Source organism: Paralichthys olivaceus, chromosome 16 (genome assembly GCF_024713975.1).
Source record: "Paralichthys olivaceus isolate ysfri-2021 chromosome 16, ASM2471397v2, whole genome shotgun sequence".
Classification (NCBI taxonomy): Eukaryota; Metazoa; Chordata; class Actinopteri; order Pleuronectiformes; family Paralichthyidae; genus Paralichthys; species Paralichthys olivaceus.
The window spans coordinates 13351540-13374970 of record NC_091108.1 but is presented as its reverse complement, the minus strand read 5'-3'; the positions used below and the strand labels follow the sequence as shown (position 1 = coordinate 13374970).

The following is a 23431-nucleotide window of genomic DNA, read 5'->3' as shown; positions in this document are numbered from 1 at the left end:
CCAGATCTGTTGGCTCCACCGACTGGTTTTGGGCATCAAGCCTGATTGCCCTTCTGCAAACATAACCAGGCCAAAATGTTCGCTCTCAACCTCTTAATTCACACAAATACACACAAACACAAAGCTGCAGGGAACAATGCTGAGTAGTCCTTGCCAATGTTGCCCCAAACGCTGTTGACACACAAACACACACACACACTTTGTTTATATACGCATGCTGCATTTTTCCATAGGCTGTCTTATCAATTTAACCAGGAGATGAAAAATAAGTGGTGCTCTTCCGCAGCAGTGTTTGTTTTTGATAAATGATTAATTTGGTGAAAAGTGTGATCAAGGCCATGCCCGCAGTATCTATTTCAAGCAGCGGCTGACTCATCCATGTGCCTCTCTGAATACCTGTAGCCCGTTATTCTGCTCTCCAGTGAACTGTACTTCACTGGCCAGTACCATTATCTGCAGTATCTATCTATCTATCTATCTATCTATCTATCTATCTGTCTGTCTGTCTGTCCTTTATCTATCTATCTACATCTTTATTTATATCTCACTATTTATCTCTATATCAAATCAATATCTATATGTATATCATTTTCTCTTTATCTATCTCTTTATATCTATCTCCATATCTAATCTATATCCATATATGTCTCTCTATATCTGTTTCTCTATCTATCTATATCTATCTACATCCCCTTCTTTCTCCCACCCCTCTCTAATGATTTCGTACAAGGTTCTCCTACACACTATATTTGCAGCATTGATAAAGACCTGACTGGAAAACAGATCCAGATCTCCTACCAACACACACACACACACACACACACACACACACACACACACACACACACACACACATACATGCATGCACACACCCTGAGCACAATGCAGTGACGTGCTGTAATTAACAGCAAGGGAGTACATGTAGTGGTCGCCAGCGAAGTGATAAAAAGACCATCTGAACCCTCTCAGGGGAGAGATGGGGTTGTAGGAGGGCAGGGGGGAGCAGATGTAGGCAGGGCATATACCGCACCCCGGGGGAGCTCACCTCCTGACCTGCCTATCAACCCCCCCCCCCCTCTCGCTTTTCTATCTTCACCTCCCTTTTCCATCAATGGGCCTACCACTTGCCTCCATTCAAGTGGATCATTAGCATTGATCAGTCTGGGATGGTGTGAGAGGGAAGGAAGAAGGGGGAGGTAAAGATGGCCCCCTCCCACAACTCGGGTCTCTGTCGGCAGATGTATGCATGTTACAAAGCCTTAATGTCACCTGAGCTCCAACCGTGGCGTTAAAATTAACATCATCCCCAGGCTCTTCTCTGAGCTTTGACTCTTTCTCTCTTCGTGGAAATACTCCTCTCTTTCCTCCCCCTCAGCCACGCCATTAGGAGCAGCTTGACATTCCTATCTGACGGGGGTCTCTCCAAAGCTGATGACTGTGTAAAGAGAGAAAGAGAGCGATAGATCCTATCTCCACTCAGCCTCTCATCCCCATCTCAGAGTGTGCAGAGACAGATGGTGCATGTCTGTCATGTGGTTAGGTAGCAGGGGGCTCAGAGGAGGAGGAGAAGGAGGAGAGGAGGAAAAAACACACAGACAGTTGACGTGGCCACGGTCTGCATCCTGGACTGCGTTTGGCTCCAGGTTTGTCGGTGGTGCTTGGCCCAAGCTCGCAAATTGTTAGCGGGTTCTGTTATGCTTGACAATCTAGAGGCTCCCGTGGGCTTGATTTTTTAAAACCAGCAAATTCCCATCTCGGTAATTACCTCACTGCTGTAGGAAACTAGAATATAAAATTACAGGTCCAGGTATGGAGGAGGTGTCTGTGTGTATGTAGAGAGAGGGAGAGGGAGAGAGATGTGGAGAGGTTAAAATGGTAAGAAGAGCAGGAAGGAGGAAGGCTGATGAATGCTTGATTACGTGTCTGGCCATCTGGACTGTTGTCACTGAGATGCTTAATCCCATTCACCAGAGAAAGTGTGTGTGAATGTGTTTGTGTGTGTGTGTGTGTGTATGTGTGTAAAGAGAGAGCCAATGCTTTGCAGCACGCACACACCTTCAATGTCATCCTGGATATGTGTGGATGTGTCTCCTTACATTATTTCACACATTGCACAAAATCTGTGTAGATGCTAATAGGAAAAGCTAGAAACAAATATGTACAAGCACAGCCAACACACACACACACACACACACACACACACACACAAAAACTCTCATCCGCTGCCCCCCCACTATAATCAGACACATCCAGACGCATGCAGACACATCGCAGATCGGCCTCTCTAATCATTGGTACATTTTAACAATTACTGCTAACAAGTCCTTATTACCCCCAGTGCCCTGCCCCTCCTCTTGATCCTAGCTTCTAATTGCTGCTGCTGCTTCTGCATAGTTATTAGACAGGAATCATTACCAGTACATAACACACCATGGAAGAAAACCCACAGTTCACCACCACTGTCACCAAACACCTGTGTTTCTAGGTTAGAAACGTACACTCTGTGTGTGTGTGTGTGTGTGTGTGTGTGTGTGTGTGTGTGTGTGTGTGTGTGTGTGTGTGTGTGTGTGTGTGTGTGTGTGTGTGTGTGTGTGCATGCGGCTGTGTTTATACATGTGTGTGCATGTGTAGGCACTTAAGTTAACTCCTGCTGATTGGGTGGTATTTTTACACTCCTGTAGAGGCAACCTGTCAAACACGCACTAAAACCTTACTCTGTTTCTGCCCGCCCACTATATCACCTAATGACTGGCTGTAAAAAAAAAAGAAAAGGGGCATGCTGGCGATATAGGAACTCTAATGTCCTTGCCTGTATCTCTACTTTCAAGGGCCTGCAGACATTAAAGTGGGAGAACAGCGACTCTCACATCACTGTTTTAAGTGAGTCTATGTCTGTCTTTATGTTTCACCTCAGAGGAAGGAAAGGCATGATTCAGTGCATGGCAGGGTGGTCTCTGCCTCTGGCCTATAACTGCCTCAAAAATCCATCATTGTCCTGAGGAGTGCAGTGCCCGTTCTACACCTGCCTGTTTAGAACGGGCTCTTAGCTTGGCCTGTGGTAATGCTGGTTGCAGCCTCCTCTCTGGTGGTTAAGACTGGCTGATTGCCCCGGCACCCTGAAGCTGCGGCACAAAGAGCTGTTCACCAAATTAGACACTGACCCTCCGCGCTCCACGCACCTTATATACATATATATATTTGAAGCTGATAAGATGAATGATTCTCAAGATATGTGAGCTACAAATGGACAGACAGAGGTTTCTGTAATGAGCCGATGGTATAAGTTCGTACTCCAAGCTTACATAGTTTGATTTTCAATAACACAGTGCCTGTAGTTTATTGGATCGTGCTCGCTACTCATCATGGGAAGTGAAAACACATTTTCCTGTAGGTTATCCGAGGACGTGGAAGAAGTCATTGTTGTGGAAAATAAGTCTGGAGGAACTGAATAATAACAAAAGATACAGCATCTCTTATAGTGTTTCAAACTCAGTATCATACAGGAAGATCACTTTTTTCATTGTGTTTTCATTTCTGTGGTTCTCTGCTCTGGTGAATTACAGCCTTAGCAATAGGAGGATAGTTGTCGCCGAGCTTAAGAATAGAGAAGAAATATCTCCCAATCCTAAACCCACCCATTGGCTTTTACCCAGGGAAAGATCTACGTGACTTGCTCCATCCTGTTCACACCAACACTATAGTCTCAATAGTTTCAAATACGGTTTCATTACAGCTCTTTTGGCAAAAATATGGAGTTTTAAAGTGCAGAGGTCCGTGTCCTTAGACATCCCAAAGTCACTCAAGCACTGTAAGCTTTCCAAGTATGATTATATGTGAGATTAATATATGGTTCCACCACACAATACAATACACCAAAGAGTGCTTATATAAATTGTATATAAATCATATCGACCTTGGGCTTTTCACCACCACATGTCACGATCTGCAGTCTGCCTGTTAATGCCTGCACCGCAGCTCTACACAGACAGCAAGGCACTGTTTGCCTGTTTATTTAAAGTTTATTAGTATTGAACGTATCGAGTGTCCAAACCGCACTAAATTCGACAATGCACTTCCTTGAATCTTTTACAAAACACAGTCCGAGCGTGAAGCTGATAAGAAAAAGGGTTCTTCAGATATGTGAGCCACATACAGACAGATGGACAGACATTCCTGCGATTAGTACATAGATGGATTTGCTGCCAGTTTGAGCATTTCATTATCTATATATTGTCTTTACAGAGGACCTGCTGCCATTCGGCTTCCCCAGTATAGACATGGGTCCCCAGCTGAAGGTGGTGGAGCGGACGAGGACGGCCACCATGCTGTGCGCTGCCAGCGGCATCCCCGACCCAGAGATCTCCTGGTTCAAAGACTTCCTGCCCGTCGACCCCAGCACCAGCCGAGGTCGCATCAAACAGCTTCGATCAGGTGAGACGGATGACAACTGTCAGTAAGACCGTTCAATTTGCCAATAAGTAAATAAAGCGGTGCATCTAGAACTTAGCGTGGCTATCAGGTGAAATCTCTGTTGCTCTAAATTCAGCGATTAGAACGTTTTAATTAGGACGGAGGCATTACATGCTCCTCTCTGAGTTTATTTACATCCTTAGGGGGTGTAAAACCTCTTTATAGCCAATTTCATAAAAGGATAATTGTGCCGTCCTTAAGCCGAGAGAAAAAAAAGATGCTGTTTTTATTAACATTTGGGAGGAAAGATTATAAAAAAGATGACACTTAAAGGCACAAATCTCTCCACTGTTGATCATAAATATCATAATACATGGTCTCACGTAGTCCTATTAAAAGTGATTTTAGAAAGTTCACACAATTATAAAGTAAATCCACTTTGAAATAGATATTTAATATAGTAATCAATCAACTTCAAAGCAACTCTAGTTCTCTTCTCTCTGATCTGAAAATCAATAGAAACAGAGATGAAGTTTCTCCACATTAGGCATTTAACTGATGCTCCTCTTATCTTGTGACCCGCCCAGCCTGAAATTGTGTGAAATGAGCTCGGTGTTTTAAAAGTGAGCGTAAGATGACTGTGCCAGAAGACTTGTAGAGGGAGGGAAGAGAGAAGGGACATATCGAGGGATGAATACAGAACAATCACATCGCGCTCTGAAGACAGTTTATTCAGTTTTGTTTATGCTCTTGTGTATAGATGATACAGTGTCTCTCGGAGTAGGCAGACACGTATTTTCTCAGACATTCTCTCTCAGCCGTCCTCGGGGGAAGAACGAAAGTGATGGTGAGGCGAAACCATTTTGTTGTTGCTTCATCCATATTCTCTGCACTCTTCCATCCCGCCAGCTCTGATATCTCCCTGCTGTCGGCCAATATCCTTCACTGATCACACAGTGCCCTCTGTCAACCTTCGCTCTGTGTCTCCATGCAGCGTTAGCCATTAGGCTGTTTAAACACATTTATGATTTGCACACGTTCAATTTGGAAGATCTTGGAGAACTGACAGTTCACCGAGCCTTGCCCCTTAGTTACGGTTGCAGCGTCTGTCAAGCATTCCATTCGGGCATGACATCTGTGCAGTTTACAGTGGAAACAGCAGCAGGTGGAGTTAGTTGTTGGTCATTTCTAAGAGAACAGGTCCACGATTTTGCAAAGAGGGAAACAGAAATGACTTCTCCTCCTCAGCCAGCCTTCAGTTGCCAGATGAAACAACAGCTGTAGCTTACAGATTCCAACAGCTACAACTCGCTTGCTAATTAATGTGAACACTTTCTTCAGCTGACTCAGAACAACTGAAAGGATTTTAAATATGCAGCAGATGGTTATATACCATATATTATGCAAAGCTACGTGTCCCACACAACACGTCCAACACAGATGACATGGAAATAAATGAGCTGCATTGTTTTGTATTGCAGAATTATCCATTGGTATTATAGTGCCGGATAAGAATAAATTTTATATTCTTGTATGATGGAAATATTATCAAATATGTCACATTACTGTAACTACAGAGTTTTTAATGTTGTCATATTGTTTTAAATTTCACATTTATAAGAGAAAAGGGTTTTGAAGATGAACTGATAGATTTAGCAAACATTGTTTCAGGTGACGTTAGCTAACGCTTCATATCTTTGATTATAAGCAGTGAGCAATACATCCACTGCTGTGTTGCTTCTGTTTCGCCTGTAAAGCTTTCAAAAAATGTGCACAAATAGAAAAGAAATGAACGCAGGGTACGGACAGACCAGATCCTGTTTGTTTCGATAACATTGAGAATAAATAAGCATAAATGAGCCTAAATGAGATTTGTAAGCAGATAAACACACATTTACTCCTTGTATTATTGTCTTCAACCAACTTGAGCATGAAAATGGAAACTAAGGATTGTGATAGATAGAATACTAATGTGTAAGTTTCTCTGTGTAAAATACTTGACAGTGATCGTAGGTGTTCTGGAGTAGGACTGGCTTTGCTGCTGCATGGATGCAGGTAAAACAGTGGATAGATGCATAAAAAGAAAACATTGACCTGCATATTCTAGGTTTTAAAGCTCTAATCCGTCCATAATCAAAATCAGAAGGAGCATTGGGGAATCGCAGAATCATAATTACGATTGTTTTCCTTTTAATTTCTCACTGATAATTCATTAAAAAGGATTTGTTGCCATGGAGCTACAGATTAACAGCTTCTGTCAGATCTCTCCATCCATGTTCAATATATATTTTTATATCTTACTATTTTCTCTCTTTGTAAATATATTTTCATTGATTCACAGAATATCAAATACTTATTTTTGTAGCCATAAAATTATAAATTATATAATAATCTTTCATAGTAAGTTTTACTTACTGCTTTTTAGGCTGTCACACACACAACACTGATTCACTGGTGCAGTATTTTTGTCCACATATCACATCAATGAAACAGTAGCAAGACAAATGGCTCAGTGTGATTCAGGGCAGGGTTTAATAGGATTTCAAATCACCAAAAGCGTCACAAAGCTCAACAACAAAATGCAGTGTATAATGAACCAAACATTGCAGTGAAATGACTTGGAGAAAATCAATTACGAGTGAACTCGGCACAAAATAGCGTCGAGATGTGTTCTGGATGAAACACTCCTTTAAAATCTGTTTAATGGGGGCACCTTCCAAGCAAAGCCTCTGATGTAGTGGGCAGCGTCCTGCTCTCGTTGGATCCCAGCCAGCGATCAGTTTTGGGCCTGTTTTCTCTCCGTCTCTTTTCTTTCTCTGTTGGGTCTTAGAAATATTTTATGGCCTCTTGGGGTCAGGATGAAAAATGATATTGAGAATGACTGCGCTCAAATCCCACAAAAGATGACTCTAGGCCATTTCACAGCCCATAATAATCCATCATCTGCAGTGTCTTCCCGCTGCAGGTGACTGTCCAAACGATGGCCATTGGTGGTCGTGAACTCCGAGCGTATGCACACCTACACGAAAGCTGCGCACACACGCCATCGGTTTCTTGACGGGAGACACATATGGTGCAGTATAGAGCTGAACTTTCCCTGACATCTCTATACCTCCACCAAGGCACCCATCTATTTTTCCAGGCCATCTGCTGCACCAGTTTAGATGTACGTGAGGAGAACCATGACAAGCTATCTGTCTATCTCTGACATTTGGGACTGCGATCTGCAGAGTTTACCTAAGCACTTAACAGCCTTTCGTAGGCCTACACTCTAACAGATGGTGTGCAATATGGACAGTGAGGTTGACTACTGGGTAATGGATGGACCTGTCTCAGCTAAGAACTGTGATTTGATCAAAGGTTGTGTTAAAGGTAACATTTTTATCTAAAATAAAACACAGGAATGATTCAAACATAAAGACATTATTTAGATTCTCTAAATCAACTGTAAGGACACCGGTCATATTTTGACTAACTACACAAATACAGAAGAGTTTACTTTACAAGCATCCCTCAAAAGAAGTTATGGCTGTTATCTGTTATCTAAGTCTGCTAACGTCTGTGTGTTAGACTCGGCCAGCTCGAAAAAACAGATTCCAGTGAAATTTTGGTGATAAAATGAGGTCATTCTGCTAAATACATCCAGGTTTTGTTTTTAGGAGGGATTTCTTAAAATGGTTAAACAGATTAATGCTTGTACAGATCATGTTTTCAGAATATGTGGCAAGGATGAATCTGCAAAGACTTTTTTTTAGAAAAAGAAGTGTGACAACTGCCCTTCACAATTAACAAGAGGCCAATGTGGCATTGTTAAATTGCCCATTTTGCCCAAAACTCAAATATATTCAGTTTTGTATCTTAGAACATTAAGGCAACCAAGAATTATACTTACATACGAGGAGCAAACCACTACCTTTGAGGGATTTTCGATTAAAAAAGTATTTCAATTATAGTTTTTAGATTACTGGTTTACTAGTTTTACTATTAATGATATGAAGTGTTGTATGTATTTGTTGACTTACATTCTCCAAAATGTTCAATGTTCAAACACAGAGAAATCCACAACTTTATTCAAAATTCATTTAATTGCATCTGCTATAATTTATGGCACACAACATATGACTGTTGGTAGTTCTTTTCTTCCACTGTTTGTATCGCTCACGATTATTCATCGCCGATTCCTGCGTACTGTGAAGAAAAACTTAAATACTTTACCTCATACGTGAAAATGAATTGCACCTCAGTCATGGCAGGTGGATTTTCACATCCTCAAACTAGGTATTTTGTTAATGTTTTGGTTGAGAGACCCCTTGTAGCCGAAATTACATATTTTTTCATTTAATGACTTCAGGGTAATTAGAAATAGATGTTTTAATTATAATCAGGTTCCAAGTTAAGCATTTTCAATCTCAGAGTTTGTTTTATCCAAACACTCTGTTTTTGAATATATTTAGTTACTGTGTCAGGATAACAAATTAGAGACCATCTGTCTTGATTGTTGATGGTGTCCTGTCCTAATTACACCTTAATGTCTCACCTCGTGGGAGATGGGGTCCAGGTGATCTGTTTGACCCGGAGGTTCAGGCTGAGCACTCAGGATCGCCGTATCTGCTGTCATCTGATAGGTTGCGTCTCAGCCCAGCGGACGTGCACGCCATCTGCGATTCCGCAGTGGTTCAATTTACTGAAGTCACATCTCATCCTGGGTCTTTCAGCAGCTTCCAGACTCACTAACAAACTGCGCTGCCTCTTCTTCTCAGTTCTCTTTCACTTTCGCTGCTTTTTATCCTGTTTCCCACACTGACGTTCATTATATTTGCTCATTGCCCGTTACCTGTCTGCCTTGTGTGTTTAAGTATTCGTGTCTTGGCCTTTCTCCGCGTGCGCTGGATAGAACACCTGTCTTTCTCTGTGTTTGGTGACGCCACGTTTTACATAAAAGAAGATTTCAATTGCCGATTTCAAATTTGTGCTGATGGGTAGCCATATGAGCCGCTTCCAGCTGTCAGATGAGTTCTTGTTTGCAGAGCTGCACCTGTCCAGCCCCATCTCTCTTCAGCTCTGTCTTTCTGCCGCTTCTCCTTCTGCCTCCAAGAGAGGATCGGCTTGTAGAGCAGATAATTTATTCCTGTTTATCTCCAACTCTGCCCCGTACTGCTGGGAAACGAGAGATGGAAAAATGGAGAGAAAGAGGAGGGCACAAGCTGTTTTCCTTTCATGTAACTGCAGAAGACATAAGCAAATGGTTGACAGCTTCAGCTCACTACACACTCTCAAACACACACAAATCACACGCTTGTGCCCCAGCTCACTGTAATAAGTCAAACTTTCCTTCCTCTGGGTCTCCAAAAGCACAGGGTTTAAACATCTGCATTTACTGATCAGCTGTTGTTTAATTTGGAGCATCCCACACATACACAGACCCACAACCTGCCTGTCTCTGGAGCATTTTAGTGCTTAACTGGCTGCATTTTTTACGATTTGATTAGCAAAAGCTTTATCCGCTTTAAGTAGCTGTGATTGTGACTACATTACCTCGGGTATTTCTGTTTTCCTTGAGTAGAGGGTGTGGGGTGGGTGATTATTTTTGATGAATATGTCCATTATTTTTTAAGCAATTTAATAGCTTGGTTTTCAAAATGCCTGAAAAGCTCAGGCTAATGTTTTCATGTCTCAGTCCAAAACTCAAATATTCAGTTTCAGTAACAAGACCCAGGACAACAACAAATCATTTCAGAAATTGGGAACAAAGAATTATCAAATGATCAATCAATTAATCAATGATCACAATAATCAACTAATTATACATGTATAAAGTATACACTCGTAGAATATACACATAACTAGAACCACATATTAATAATAATTGTCTAATACAACAATCCTGGAGCATTCTGCATGATAATACACATACATGTACATTTGACCATGACATTAATACTTGATGTATGAGAGAAAACAATCTGTGAGCAGACTATAGCTTCGGTTTATATATCTCTTCCAAACCAGATATATCGGTCTCACAGACAAATACAAAGCATTCTGTGTGTCTTTGTGCGTGAGCGAGCCTGTTAGTCTACACAGTACATATACATGTGTATGTATGTGTGTTTCTTTTAGTGTAATCCACGGTTTAGTGCTTCCTCCTCAGGCTTCATGTCAGTTTTAGATGAGATATATGTGACAGAGCAGAATGGAAGAGCGAAAAAATACTGCCAGTAATTCAAAAGGCTGTTCGCAGAAAAAAAAAGAAAAGAGAAAGAAAAAGTAGTAAGAATAGCACCGTGGGAAAACAAAGAAACCTGACAAGCGTTGTATGTAATTATAGCACATTTAGGGAGACACTGTTTATCACGATGGGAGGATAAAAATCGAGGCAGTAGAAGAACAAGTTGAGGAGTTAAAGAGCAACTATGGGTCGTCGCTGTAGGGTAAAGTTGTGTCGCTGCTGTGAGTTAACTGCCAAGATAGAAACAGGCTTTCTTCATTGAAACAGTGCGGCTGCTGTTGGAGAGGAGACACTAGCTTGCAAAGAGGAGTAAAACAAAAAGGCCCTTTAGGAGTCGTCTGAGTTTATAAAAAGACTTGTTTTTGACTTCCAAACTTTTTTGGAAAGAAATTCTGAATTTTGAACGTACAGAAATGTTCTTTTTAAATAAGACCAAGTCAAAGCATAGATGGCTACCCCATGTACAGTCAATGCAACTGCTTTCAATGGAAAGTAGCTGAAGTCTGCTTGAGAAGTCACTAAATGTTGCTTGATGTAGTAATTAGCATATTCATGATAACATCGTGGGGTTTTTAACATTCATCCTAGTGTCAGTCTTTTACAGCCCGTTATCTGTTTGCTTCTGTCTTACCCTCTGTGCTCACTTATATACATATATTAAGTTTCAAGCTTTCTAAATTAAAAAAATAATTTGAAGCTGATAGAAGCATAAAATAAAACCATGTGAGAGCTTCAACCTTCGACTTTTACCCTAAATATTTATTTTATCATTGCAGTTTATTATAGAAACATTTCAGTTGAGTTTTTAATCTTGATGATCATTATAAGGTAAAGGTATAGATTTACAATAGAAGCTCAATGTTTAAGCTCTCAGATTTTCTTTCTGTTCCGGAGGCTGAGAAATCAAGTTTTTCAGTGCATCCTCCTCCTCAACATGTCTCTCACCCCGCCTCAGCTAGTGGGTCAGCAGGAACGTTAAAGTCTGTGTCTCAATCTGTGTCTCAGTCTTCCAAGTCGTTGTCATTGTTCTTTTCATCTAAGTAACTGCTGTTCTCTACTTCAGTGTCACCTGCTGTGGTCAGATCTTCAGCCATTGTATGTCTCATTGTATTTATTTGTACATTTTAAAACAAAAAGAATTGTAGGTTGAGACTCAAAACAAGAGATAAAATACATTTCTCATATTGCATTTTGTCTTCCTGATGTGATGTTCAGTGAATCACCATGCATCCTCATCTGTCATGTGAGATGACACACCCTGTCTTAAAGGATGTTCCCTCTGGTCTTCATGAGTTAAGACAGCTGAAAAAAAGCTGTTCTCATTTATATATTGTTGTCAAACAAGTCTTAAACAGGAGTCGTTATGACAACATGTTACCCAGCAGTCACTTTCATCAGTCTAATGAAAGCTATAGAGAGGTGTGTCCGAGAACGGAAAAACCAAGTTTGCTTTTCTGTTCTATTGATAAGATTTGGTCAGGAGATTTATCACAAGGTGTTTTTTTAAAGATGTGAAGTTGGCAACACCATCTGTAAACGCCCACTTAATAGACACAGTTTGCACCAAGTCATTTGGAAAGAGCCACGGCCAGTTAGGAAATTAAAGCCGAGTAAATTGAATCTGAGTAACTTCAGCACTCAGTCAAAGGCATTTGCATTTGTGGGGCTGGCCTCATTACTGCAGTCCAGCCAAAAATACAAATACTGGTATATGGAGGCACGGCCATTCAGCGGGAGCCTCAGAAATAACGAAGCTGTTGTTGAAGCAGTAGAGAAGAGGACAGAGCAGGGTCAGAATGTAACAGACAAAGGATAGACAAAGATTATAGGGTGAAAAGTAATCATGCAAATTGACGTCTCAACACCTTTGTCTCTCTTTCTCTTGCAGGAGCATTGCAGATTGAGAACAGCGAGGAAACCGACCAAGGGAAGTACGAGTGCGTGGCCACCAACTCACAAGGTGTACGCTACTCCTCCCCCGCAAACCTATACGTGCGAGGTAGGACCTGAGCACAGAACACATGTGCACGTGCACACACATGCACAGAGACATCGCACAGAAACCACTACTGTTAAGATGCTCACGACATTAATAAAGTTATTTCTTTTTTCAGTAACTGTGTTGTTAAACAAATATTACTAACCCATCCATTGTCTACGATACATGTTGACCCTGTTGTTTGGTATTTCTCACAACCACCTTTAACAAGTCCACCTTAAACCTTGGTGCGGACTCTTGCATTAGAATTGAACTGAACACAAATTTGGGGACACACCTCGGTTTAACTGCATGGAAACACCACTGATCCGTCTACTAAACTGGTTTCTGTACTAGAGGCAGAGTAAGAGGAAAATGGTGCACAAAAGATGCACGGATTCGATCGACAATTAGAAACTAAATTAATGATCAGAATCAGGAAATCATCAATTCTTGATCTTGAAATGTTGCACCCACATGGTCCCTGTTTAACTGGTAGTAGCCTCTGGACTGTGGGTTCTGGCTAATTGCTGAAAGACCACAACCAATGCTCAGATTTACAAGTTCCAGTTTCTCTGTTAAGTGGGATGTCAGAGAAGTTTGTATGCGATGTGTGAGGGTTGGTGCAGGTGTTTGTGTGTGAGGTAGTGTGTGTGTGTGTGTGTGTGTGTGTGTGTGTGTGTGTGTGTGTGTGTGTGTGTGTGTGTGTGTGTGTGTGTGTGTGTGTGTGTGTGTGTTGCGGTGGAGAGAGTGGCTTTGCGCTGGCCGTTTTTATTCTCTCTGTGTTTCCCCGTTCTCTCTCTCCCCCCTCACGTCATTGTGTTCTGCATCAACCCCCTTCCATCCCTCAGAGCTTCGAGAAGGTTGGTGTGCTCTTTCTTTTCTTTTGTTACTCCTTTGTTTCAGAAAGCTTCACTTATTGAAACAGAGAGAAACAAAACAGAAAAAATAAAAACGTTTTTTTGAGGACGCCGGAGTAGATTTGAGGTGAAATGATTCTGTCTCCAAAATGAAGAGAGTTGATTTCTCTAAAGCTGCTACGATGATGAAGTGATCTGCCTACGCAGCAGAGAGCATTGACTGCATTGTGAGGCCTTGTGTGCAGAACCCTTGGTATTGCCTTCACTCCCTGATCAGTGTTTTCTGCATGGTATGATCTTGTTGTCATGGAGACCCAAGAATTGGAAGATTAAAAAGAGGCAATGTTTGCATGGAGGGAGTGAGAGAGAAAGAGAAAGGAGCACCGCTTGCATGTCTGTTGACTGACGGACTGACACAAGAGCATGGCACAGTGTGTGTTCACGCCTATTGAAATGCTCGGATTGTGATATTATTGGATTTGCTGTCTTGTCATGTCTTGCTACCATTTCTTTTTTTTCCCTCCCCCTTTGTGTCATCATGTGTGATGTTGTGTTCCCATGTCCTCACATCTGCTCCAGTTGTGCACTTGTTGCATTGAGTGGAAACCTTGCACTGGCAACTGCACGTGTACATGGAGTTCTGCTGTGATGCTGTATGTGCTGGCTTGTAGGAGAAGCATCAGTTATTTGGCTGAATTCATGACATTCAACTCGAGAAAAACAAAAAAACATTCACAGCAAAAAGTGTCAAAGTATATTTGCTCAACAAACTGCCAACTGCAGTTATTCATCACTTTGTTAATTTTAATATAAAATTGATTTATTTCATCTAAATTAAAGATTTCATATTCAAAGATGAAACATTGTTACAGATTAGGTTACTCATGAAATACTTCAATTAGCTCTGCGTCAACCAGCTAGAAGAATAAAATATGTGCATATACTGTAAATAATTATCCATTAATACATATAGAGTATAACATACAGGATCCATTTCTGCATTGATTTATTTGACTTTTGATACTTTAAAGCAATGCGATGTAATTAATGTATGGAGATGTGACTCATCCTTTCTTTAAAAAATTAAAAATTAAATTAAATTCTTTATTATTGTCTCATTAGTTGGGCGTCTCTGATCAGGATTACATAAGAGTAAAGTCTGTGGAAGATTATCTAAATCCACTACATATTTATATATGTTACACTAAGTTTCCTCCACTGCAGCAAATGACCCAAGGTTGAGGAAGCCATATAGATAACAACTGGAGGATGAGGTTAGAAAATATCTCTGTGAGAGGGCACAGTGACAGATAGAGAAGACACAACACCCACTATCACCTGCTAACATCTGGCTTTTGTCTACGATGGGAATGGATTCAATCTGCATTCACTCTCAGGTCAAATGACTCTGTGCAGACGCAGGTTTTAATCGGCGGCCGTAAACATGACACCTGTGTGAACGCACTGATTTGGCAAGACAGCGAGGTGAGAGCTCAGTTTTAGTGACGTCGAACATGACGCACTGGGGAAAAAAACAGAAAGACAAACTCCTTTACTGTCAATGGGAAATGAATACTTCACCTTTTTTAGCACGGTTTACCCCCATTTAAAAAAAAATGCAATTAGTAATTACAACCGATTATGGTGTTTATGTTAATGATACTTTTTACTATTTCAAAATGAATCGGCACAGACAACGTCTATTACAGGCTCCTCCAGTGACTTTTTTTAAACCGCCGGGCAGCACAGTTAGCAAAGCAGAGCTGGAGCTGTGTTACTCTGAGAGAGGAAATAAAAAAATATTCTGACCCTTGAAATTTTCTCTCTGAGTGATAAAAGATCTTACAAGTAAATCTAGATAAAATCACAGCATGGCTGTTATCGGTTATAAAATCAGGATGTTAGCAGTGCAGCATTGCATCGTCTGTGTACTGTGGTATTGTGAACTAAAGTAGCTGAATACTTCTTCCCCTACGGCACATTCACAATAATTATACTAGCACTACAGTATTTACAGTTATATTTGCAGCAATATGCCAAATTTACTGCAATAAATAGCTGCTCTATCTTACTTTCCCCGGCTGTTGCTATCTCTACCAAACACTCCCATACGTCTCTATTGACTGACATTCAAAATTAATCGCATCTATTCAGTTTTTAGATATCAGGGAGGATATTAATGATTCCCACTTATTACAGTGGTTTATGAAAGCTGTGTCCTTGAGACAGACAGGCTGCTGCTGCGTAAATGTCAGCTCAGTGACGGGGCTGATCGCGTTATACAGCGGTGCAGAGACACAGCGCTAATCCTCATTCTGTGCCAAGGTTTCCCCAAGTCTGTAGCCTCCAGACTCCCTGCAGAGGACGGGACTAATGATAGCTCGGCTAATAAAGATTGAAGCTCGTGGCTCTCGCGCGCTGTATAGAAAACGGAGGGGAATGGCGCGACCCGGCTCGATTAACTTTAAGCTGGAGGCTCTGTGAGCATGTGAAGGATTATCCCTTGTTATGAGCTTCACTTTATTGTGAGGTACTCGGCCACGTCTCGACGGTGGAGTCTTCAGTCTTCTGTCTCCGTTCGTGCTGTTTCCGATCACTTGACCCTCGTGTTCAGGCGTCACCTTCATCCTGCTGTTGCTCATATCACCACACTAATCCATACGCTTAATTAACTGTCTGTTTTAGTTTGTTTGTTGCATTGATAGGTCCAGTCAGTAACTAACGACTGACTCCATTGAACTGATTCTGTTGTCATGCTGCATTGCACCTGCTGTCTGTCTAATGCATGTGCTATCGCTGTTATGGATGCACTGTCTGTCTGTCTCCAGCATGCTCAGACGAGGAGAGGCCTGCATAACCATGTCTGTTTCTAACAGATCTACCTGTTTTTGTCTCTTTGTCTCTTTCTTGTCTTCAACTTCTGTATCCAATTCTGGGTATCTTCCGGCCTTTTTGTTTTGATTTTGTTTTCCTACGAGTGTTCCACATGCTTTGCACTTTTATCTGTGCCATCATGGCAACTATTGGTCTTTTTTAATTTGTTGAAATCATGCAAAAAAAAAATGTTAACTTCTATCCAACTGTCTCTAGATTCTTTGAGTAGGGGGGATGTGGCCCATGAAGATTCCAAGTAATGATGTTACACATTAAGGAGTGGAGGTTATGCAGCACTTTTTTTTTTAAATTTCATTTTATTACTTTCCTGTTTTCCTATGTTATTTTTTTAGAAGCACTGCTGGATTTGCAAATCATCTTTAAGCCTCATTGTTATCCTTCTTTAGCGTTTTACAGTAACTTTTTATTTTCAGTCTATTTTCACCTTCAGCACATTCGATATATGTGACACGTATACGTTCACTTTGAGTTTTTGGACGATGTTTTTGTTTTCTGTCTGCCCTCCCTTTTCATCCTCTCCTTTCATCCAGAGATGTTCGTCCGTTACTCTCTCTCTCTCTCTTTCCGTTTCCTGTGTTGTGACCCTGGGGTTTCCTCTTCCTCTCTGTTCGACATCTCTAGTCTTCTTTTCTTGTTTTCTTTTTCTTACTTTTAAGCACCTACTTTCTGAATGGGCCTGACTCTGGTATACAGCCGTGTTTATAAATAGATCCATGTGTTTTCTTCTTCTTCGCTTCTCTTTTCTTCCCCCTTTTCCCCCCTGCCCCCTGAAAACCCTCTTCTAATCCTCTCTTTATCTCCACTTCCCTGTCTTTCCCCCCCTTCCTGTCCCTGTTCCCCTTTTTTTCTCTTCTTCCTCTGCATTCTGTCTGCACCCTGATGTGTAGGAGCAACAGACACATGTACATAAGTTTATTAACTTATAAACATGCACATACTACCTCACATATCTCTTTTTGCTCGCACTCGTTCTTTCCCGTTCTGCCTCTTTCATACTGTCTTGGTGTTCTTTACTATGTCCAATGCTCACTCTGTAGTTGCCACGACACCTTATTATTAGAACCCTCGATCCACTCCTGTTCACATCTCCAATTCATTTGACTACACACTGTATCAGTTATGAATCTTATGTATTGTACAGTATCTTGTTGTACAATGTGGCTGTCCTTTGCTACATTGCCTGTCATTGTCTGGAAGAGAAGTAGAGCTGCCTCTCTCTCTCTCTCTTTCTTTCTTTCTTTCTCTCTCTCTCTCTGTTCCTCTAGCTGTCTCTGTCTTTCTCTCCCTCTTTCTTTCTCTCCATCTGTCCCTGCAGCGCTCTCGTCTCGCTTCTCTCTGTCTCCCTCTCAGTCTTCAGTTCTTCGTTCTCTTCTTTGTGTTTTCTTCCACCATTTTTATCCCTCTTGAGTCGCCCAGGCATGCAAGTGACCTATGAGTTCAGTTTCTCTTGATGCATCTCTCTCCCCATACTGTATAGTCAGCCCCGACAGATGCAGAATTGGACTTGATTTGCTACTTTTACTTGTTCTTCTCACGGGGACACAAATAGCAGGCAGGGCCTATTGATCGGCCCCCATGATACAAACACACACAAAAAAATGGCCCATCGACTGCAGAAGCACATCACGGCACAGAAATCTCAATGAAGTAAAGTTTGTCTCTGACACTTCTGCTAAAGTTTAGTCATTGCTTAGAGCAGGAAAAAGAATAATAACACAATTAAAGTCAAAAAGCTGAAGTGTCATTTGTTCTGCTTGAATGCATGAAAAGCCATAAGAAGAGAAACTGACTATAGGTGTCATGTCCTGGTTGAAACGTTACTCAAGAGTTGTCACAATATTATTTTGAGTAGGCAGCTCACTGTGATTGGTCGAGCTCAACACAAGATTTGTGTTTTTTTGTTGGACTCATCAATACCATACAGTAATTGGGACTAAACTTGAAATATCCCTTTTGTAATTTTCTGTAAAAACCCTGAAGTTCATTCTCCCCCTTCCTGTTACCTCTTCTCTCCTCTCTCTCTTGCTCATTCTTTTTTCTTTCTTGCCCTCACTTTCTCTCTCAATCTTTATCTTGCTCCCTCTCTCTCTCTCTTTCCTCCTCTCTCTCTCTTTCTGATTCTCTCCCCCCTTACTCCCTTGCCTCCTCCTTCTCTCTCTCTCTTTCTCTCTGCCTTCCTTCTCCTCACTCCCCTCCCCGCTTTTCTCCTCCACCACCTCCTCGCCCCTCAACCCAACCCTAACCCCACCCCACCCCTCCCCTCCGCCTCCTCCTCTTCTACCCCAACTCTCCTCCTTTCCCAGTGCGCCGCGTGCCCCCTCGCTTCTCCATCTTTCCCTCCAACCACGAGATCATGCCGGGCGGGAGCGTCAACATCACCTGTGTGGCCGTGGGCTCGCCCATGCCCTACGTCAAGTGGATGCTGGGCAGCGAAGACCTGACCCCCGAGGATGAGATGCCGATTGGCCGGAACGTGCTAGAGCTTAACAGTGTGCGGGAGTCTGCAAACTACACCTGTGTGGCCATGAGTAGTCTGGGCACCATTGAGGCAATCGCTCAGGTCCTCGTCAAGAGTAAGAGATGATATTCACAAGACATTTTCAGTGCAATTAATTACAGCTGCTGTATGACAAGTCATTAATCTCACAATGATATATACAGTGTTGACTGAAAGTATAATTCTCATTCATTTCCCCTCTCTCTATTCCTAAGCCTTGCCAAAGCCTCCCGGGACACCCATCGTCACAGAAACCACCGCCACCAGCGTGACCATCACCTGGGACTCCGGCAACCCCGACCCCGTCTCCTACTACATCATCCAGTACAGAGCCAAAGGGCCGGACAGCAAGTATGAGACTGTGGACAGCATCACCACCACCCGCTACAGCATCGGGGGGTTATATCCCAACACCGAGTATGAGATCCGAGTGTCAGCCTTCAACAGCATCGGCCAGGGCCCCCCTTCTACGCGTGTGGAGGCTCGGACAGGAGAGCAGGCCCCGGCCAGCCCTCCCCGAAATGTCCAGGCTCACATTATCTCGCAGAACACGGTGATGGTCCGCTGGGAGGAGCCGGAGGAGCCCAATGGACAGGTGGGATGAGGTCATTGGTAAAAGTACTAAATATACATTTCCTTGCTTTTTTTTGGCCATCATCATTCTTCTCTTCCTGTCAATCAATAAAGATGTGAATTTTAATTCGGTTGCTAAATGTCTGCTGGAAGATTGAAGCCTGTCAAGAGAAACCTGCTTTATCTGTTCACAAACACTTGATTAATGACCCTGAGTCCAGTCAACATGACAGCTTCCATCTTGTGAATCCAGAGTTTCAGTTCATGTTGTCTTGTTTGTGTTAAACCAAAACTAATCTATTGAAAAAAATATTTCAATATTCCGTCAGTTACATTTTTGTATTAAAAGTAGCATATTAATGTTTCGAAATGCAGCCACATTGTGCTAAATTGTCAAAAAGTCACAAATTAATATTTAAAAAGAACAACTAAAAATGTTGTTGACCACCAGGACAGTGTACTCATTCCCCACACTGCAATCCTTATCATTTTAGAAGCACTTTATAAATATTTAATGGATGATTTCCAACACACAATAATGTAGTCGTAAGCAGATGTAAGTGTTTATTTATTAATGTATTTGTCAACAACTATAACTCCTCCTGTGGGCTCGCATAAGTGGAGGCAGATGGATAATGAATTTTAGCAGAGCAAAGTTGTAATAATATAAAATATGTATGACTGCATAGGATGGTTTAAAATTGCTAACAAAGAGTAAATTCAGATACACTTGAAATGTCTTTATATTTGCTCACAACAACACGTTAGAGTGTCAAAGGCTATTTATTAAATGTAATCCTTATTAATGCTAACATCTCAAACATTTCAAAACTGCACATGAGGTTAAAATGTTAAAGGCTTCATAAACATCACCACTGGGAGCTTCACTCCAGCGTGCAGGTCCATGTCTTTTGCAGGGATCGTGTCTTGCCAACGATTTCCGTCCTGTAACTCCCTCGCCACTTCCCTCGCTCTCTAAAGAGAGAAATGGTAATTGGACTGTCCGCTCTGAGCTAAGCGCACTCCCTCCTGAGGCCTATTTCCTTTTTCCAGCACACCTCACTGTGCAGTCGGTTCATAAAAGCTACAGACTGAATTGAGAGCATATGGGGATTATAGATATTAAAGAATAATAACTGAAGAGGTGGTAGGGTTGGAGTGTAAGGGCAACTGCGTGGCAGCGGGATTACATATGCTCTGAACTCTCCATAAGCAAATCCCGTAGGATGGAGTGTTTTGATTATATCTTGTGCTCTACAATCTCAGAACACTCATCTTGTATTAGAACTGGGGGGTTTTTTCTATCTTTAAGTGCGTTTTTTTTTTTTGTCCATCAAGGTCAAATACAAAACAGCCTCCAAGACGTTAGAACATCAGTATGTGCCAATAACATCTAACAAACACTGAACCAACAAATCCACACGACCACTGGACTAAAATAAAACATAGATGACAACCATGGCTGTTTGTGTAGTTGTGTTGAAAGAAGGTATTATGGCTTACTGTGCATGCAGGTCAGTGAGATTAGATGGACGATCACTTAATACAATCCAGTCGCCAATGACCTTCACATTTGATCCCAAAGCAGAAACCAATATTCTGCTGTCCTCCAATCTAACGGCTTTTCTTTCACTCTCACTTTTGGGCATAGGTGAAAGGTTACCGTGTCTACTACACCATGGACCCATCCCGGCCCATGAATGAGTGGCAGATTCATAACGTCCAGGACAGCGTGATCACCACCATTCAGAACCTCATCACCTCAGAGACTTACACCATCCAAGTTCTGGCCTTTACCTCTGTTGGGGATGGACCCTTCTCGGACCCTGTCCATGTTAAAGTCATGCCTGGAGGTCAGTGTGTGTGACTGTGAATGTGCAGAACAATGCAGAACACTGAATAGACAATGAAGTTGTGGTTTTATCTTTTTGGCTCCAGGCCAGCTACAGCCAGTGGCCATGTTTTTGGATTGTCCGTCCATTCCATTATTTTGACGCGATATCTCAAGAACAACTTGAGGGAATTTCTTAAAATTTGTTACAAACGTTTAGTTGAACTTGAACTTGAACATGAACCGATTTGTATTTGGTGGTCAAAGGTCAAGGTTGCTTTGCTGTTACAAGACATTTTTGGTCTTGTGAACAGGATATCTCAAGAGCATCTTGAGAGAATTTCTCATAATTTGGTTCAAGTATTCAGTTAGATTCAAGGATTTGTTTTGGTTGTCAAAGGTCAGTGTAACAAACCCATTAAAGCCTTGTCAACACGTTATTTTGAGCACACGTTATTCTTGTGAAGTTGTCCACAATAGACTTCTTTGCAAATAAGCTTGACCTGTCAGAAAACAAATTCTTCTGAATGAATGGATTCTACCTGCTGGGCCAGAACTGTGGAAGCTTAAGAAAAGAAAGCAGGGATTAACAGTCATAAAAGACTTGATGTCACTGTGCTGGCTGCTGTGAAAGCTAAATATAAGAAAAATCTTACAAATTTATAATAAAAACTTTATCTGGACTAGGTGTGGTTTGATGGACAGTTGTTTTTCCCTTGCAACATTATTCAATTTAGTCCATTAATAATATAAAGAATAATGTACTTTATTTCTATAGTTATAGAGTGATTTACAGTAAAAACAAAGGAAAACACAAAAAGATTATACAATTTACTGAAATAATTAAATTTGTTAATTTCAAATGTTGAATGAATAATTGAATGGATTGAAATTGGAAAATTAATTAAGTATACAGTGTTTGAAATAACCAGTATCTAATTTAAACACGTACTCTACATACATCATGTGTTAATGCACTATAGGATATCATCACTTATAATAATAAGCTGTTTAAGAAAGGTCCTTAACTTCGATACAAAGATGTACATTTTCCTGACTGTGTGTTGGTCTGTTCCTCTCAGTCCCCGGTCAGCCAGGGAAGTTTAAAGTGGGTAAGGTGACGGACACCAGCATAGAGGTGACGTGGGAACCTGCATACACCAAGGAGGGAATCGTCAACTATGAGCTGCTCTACAAACCAGTCAAGTTTGGCAGTTTGGTAAGACCTCTCATACTCTATAAACCTGTCTGCTGGGTGGATTTCTTAAAAGACAGGGGAGAAGAAAAGATTATCCTAGGCGTACTGCGTTGCTGTCTCGGCTGGTGACAGTCTCATCGCTTTCTCTCTCCAAATCTCCTTTTATGTTTCCGTTTTCCCTCCCCTCACCCCACCTCTCACTGCATCCTTTGCTCCTCTCTCTCTCTCTCGCAGGAGAAGCTGACCTTTGGACCAAGGAACTCTTACACAGTTGAGGGTCTCAAAGCGAACACCGAGTACTCCTTCTCCCTGGCCGCCATCTCCAGCAAGGGCATCGGCGCGTTCACTAATGAGCTGGTGCAGAGGACGTCACAAGCCAGTACGTCCCAATTTGACTGGGCTCACTTCATGCACCTGCAGGCAGAAACACACATTTACCGCAGAATTTGTGTTGTGTTGTGTTTCAGTCTTGTTCACAAATCTCATGCAAAATATTTTGTCCTGCACACACACTTTTTCTCACACACACACAGCTTAAATTACATTGTGCTCAGCTCCTGACCTGGTAAAACCTGGAAACCATCTCCATTTATCTTGTTTATCAACCCATGTGTCCGAGCTCCTCTACCCATCCATCTACGTTTGACTGTGCCTTTCTTCCTCCGCTCAGCCACCCGCTTTCTTACACAGCCAAAACATCATGACAGATGGAGATGGAGCACCGAATAATGTTTCACTCTTCCTTTTCTTCACCCCCCTTTCACTTTTTCTACTCTATCAGTGTCTAATGTCTTTGAAAGGGCAAAACTGTCTGCCACTTATTGGCTAGCAGCCAGTTGTGAGAAGCATTAAAGGATGGTGGCTGGCCTGCTGTGTTGACAGGTAAGTACCGGCCAGTCTGTATTTCACCCGTTCTCTCCCTTGTCTCATTTTCTCTCTTTCTTTTCTGCGGTCAAATAA

General features: G+C 41.8%; 1 protein-coding gene across 1 annotated transcript in view; it reads left to right on the top strand.

The window, feature by feature from the left end:
* The window catches only part of LOC109643526 (receptor-type tyrosine-protein phosphatase S-like), a 67013-nt gene that overhangs the window by 24088 nt on the left and 19494 nt on the right, over positions 1-23431 (top strand). The window contains exons 5-13 of the mRNA XM_069510498.1: positions 4243-4431; positions 12528-12638; positions 13469-13480; positions 17260-17274; positions 18676-18945; positions 19085-19464; positions 21094-21295; positions 22356-22492; positions 22706-22850. Coding sequence (XP_069366599.1) covers positions 4243-4431; positions 12528-12638; positions 13469-13480; positions 17260-17274; positions 18676-18945; positions 19085-19464; positions 21094-21295; positions 22356-22492; positions 22706-22850 — 1461 coding nt within the window. The remainder of the gene's footprint in view (positions 1-4242; positions 4432-12527; positions 12639-13468; positions 13481-17259; positions 17275-18675; positions 18946-19084; positions 19465-21093; positions 21296-22355; positions 22493-22705; positions 22851-23431) is intronic.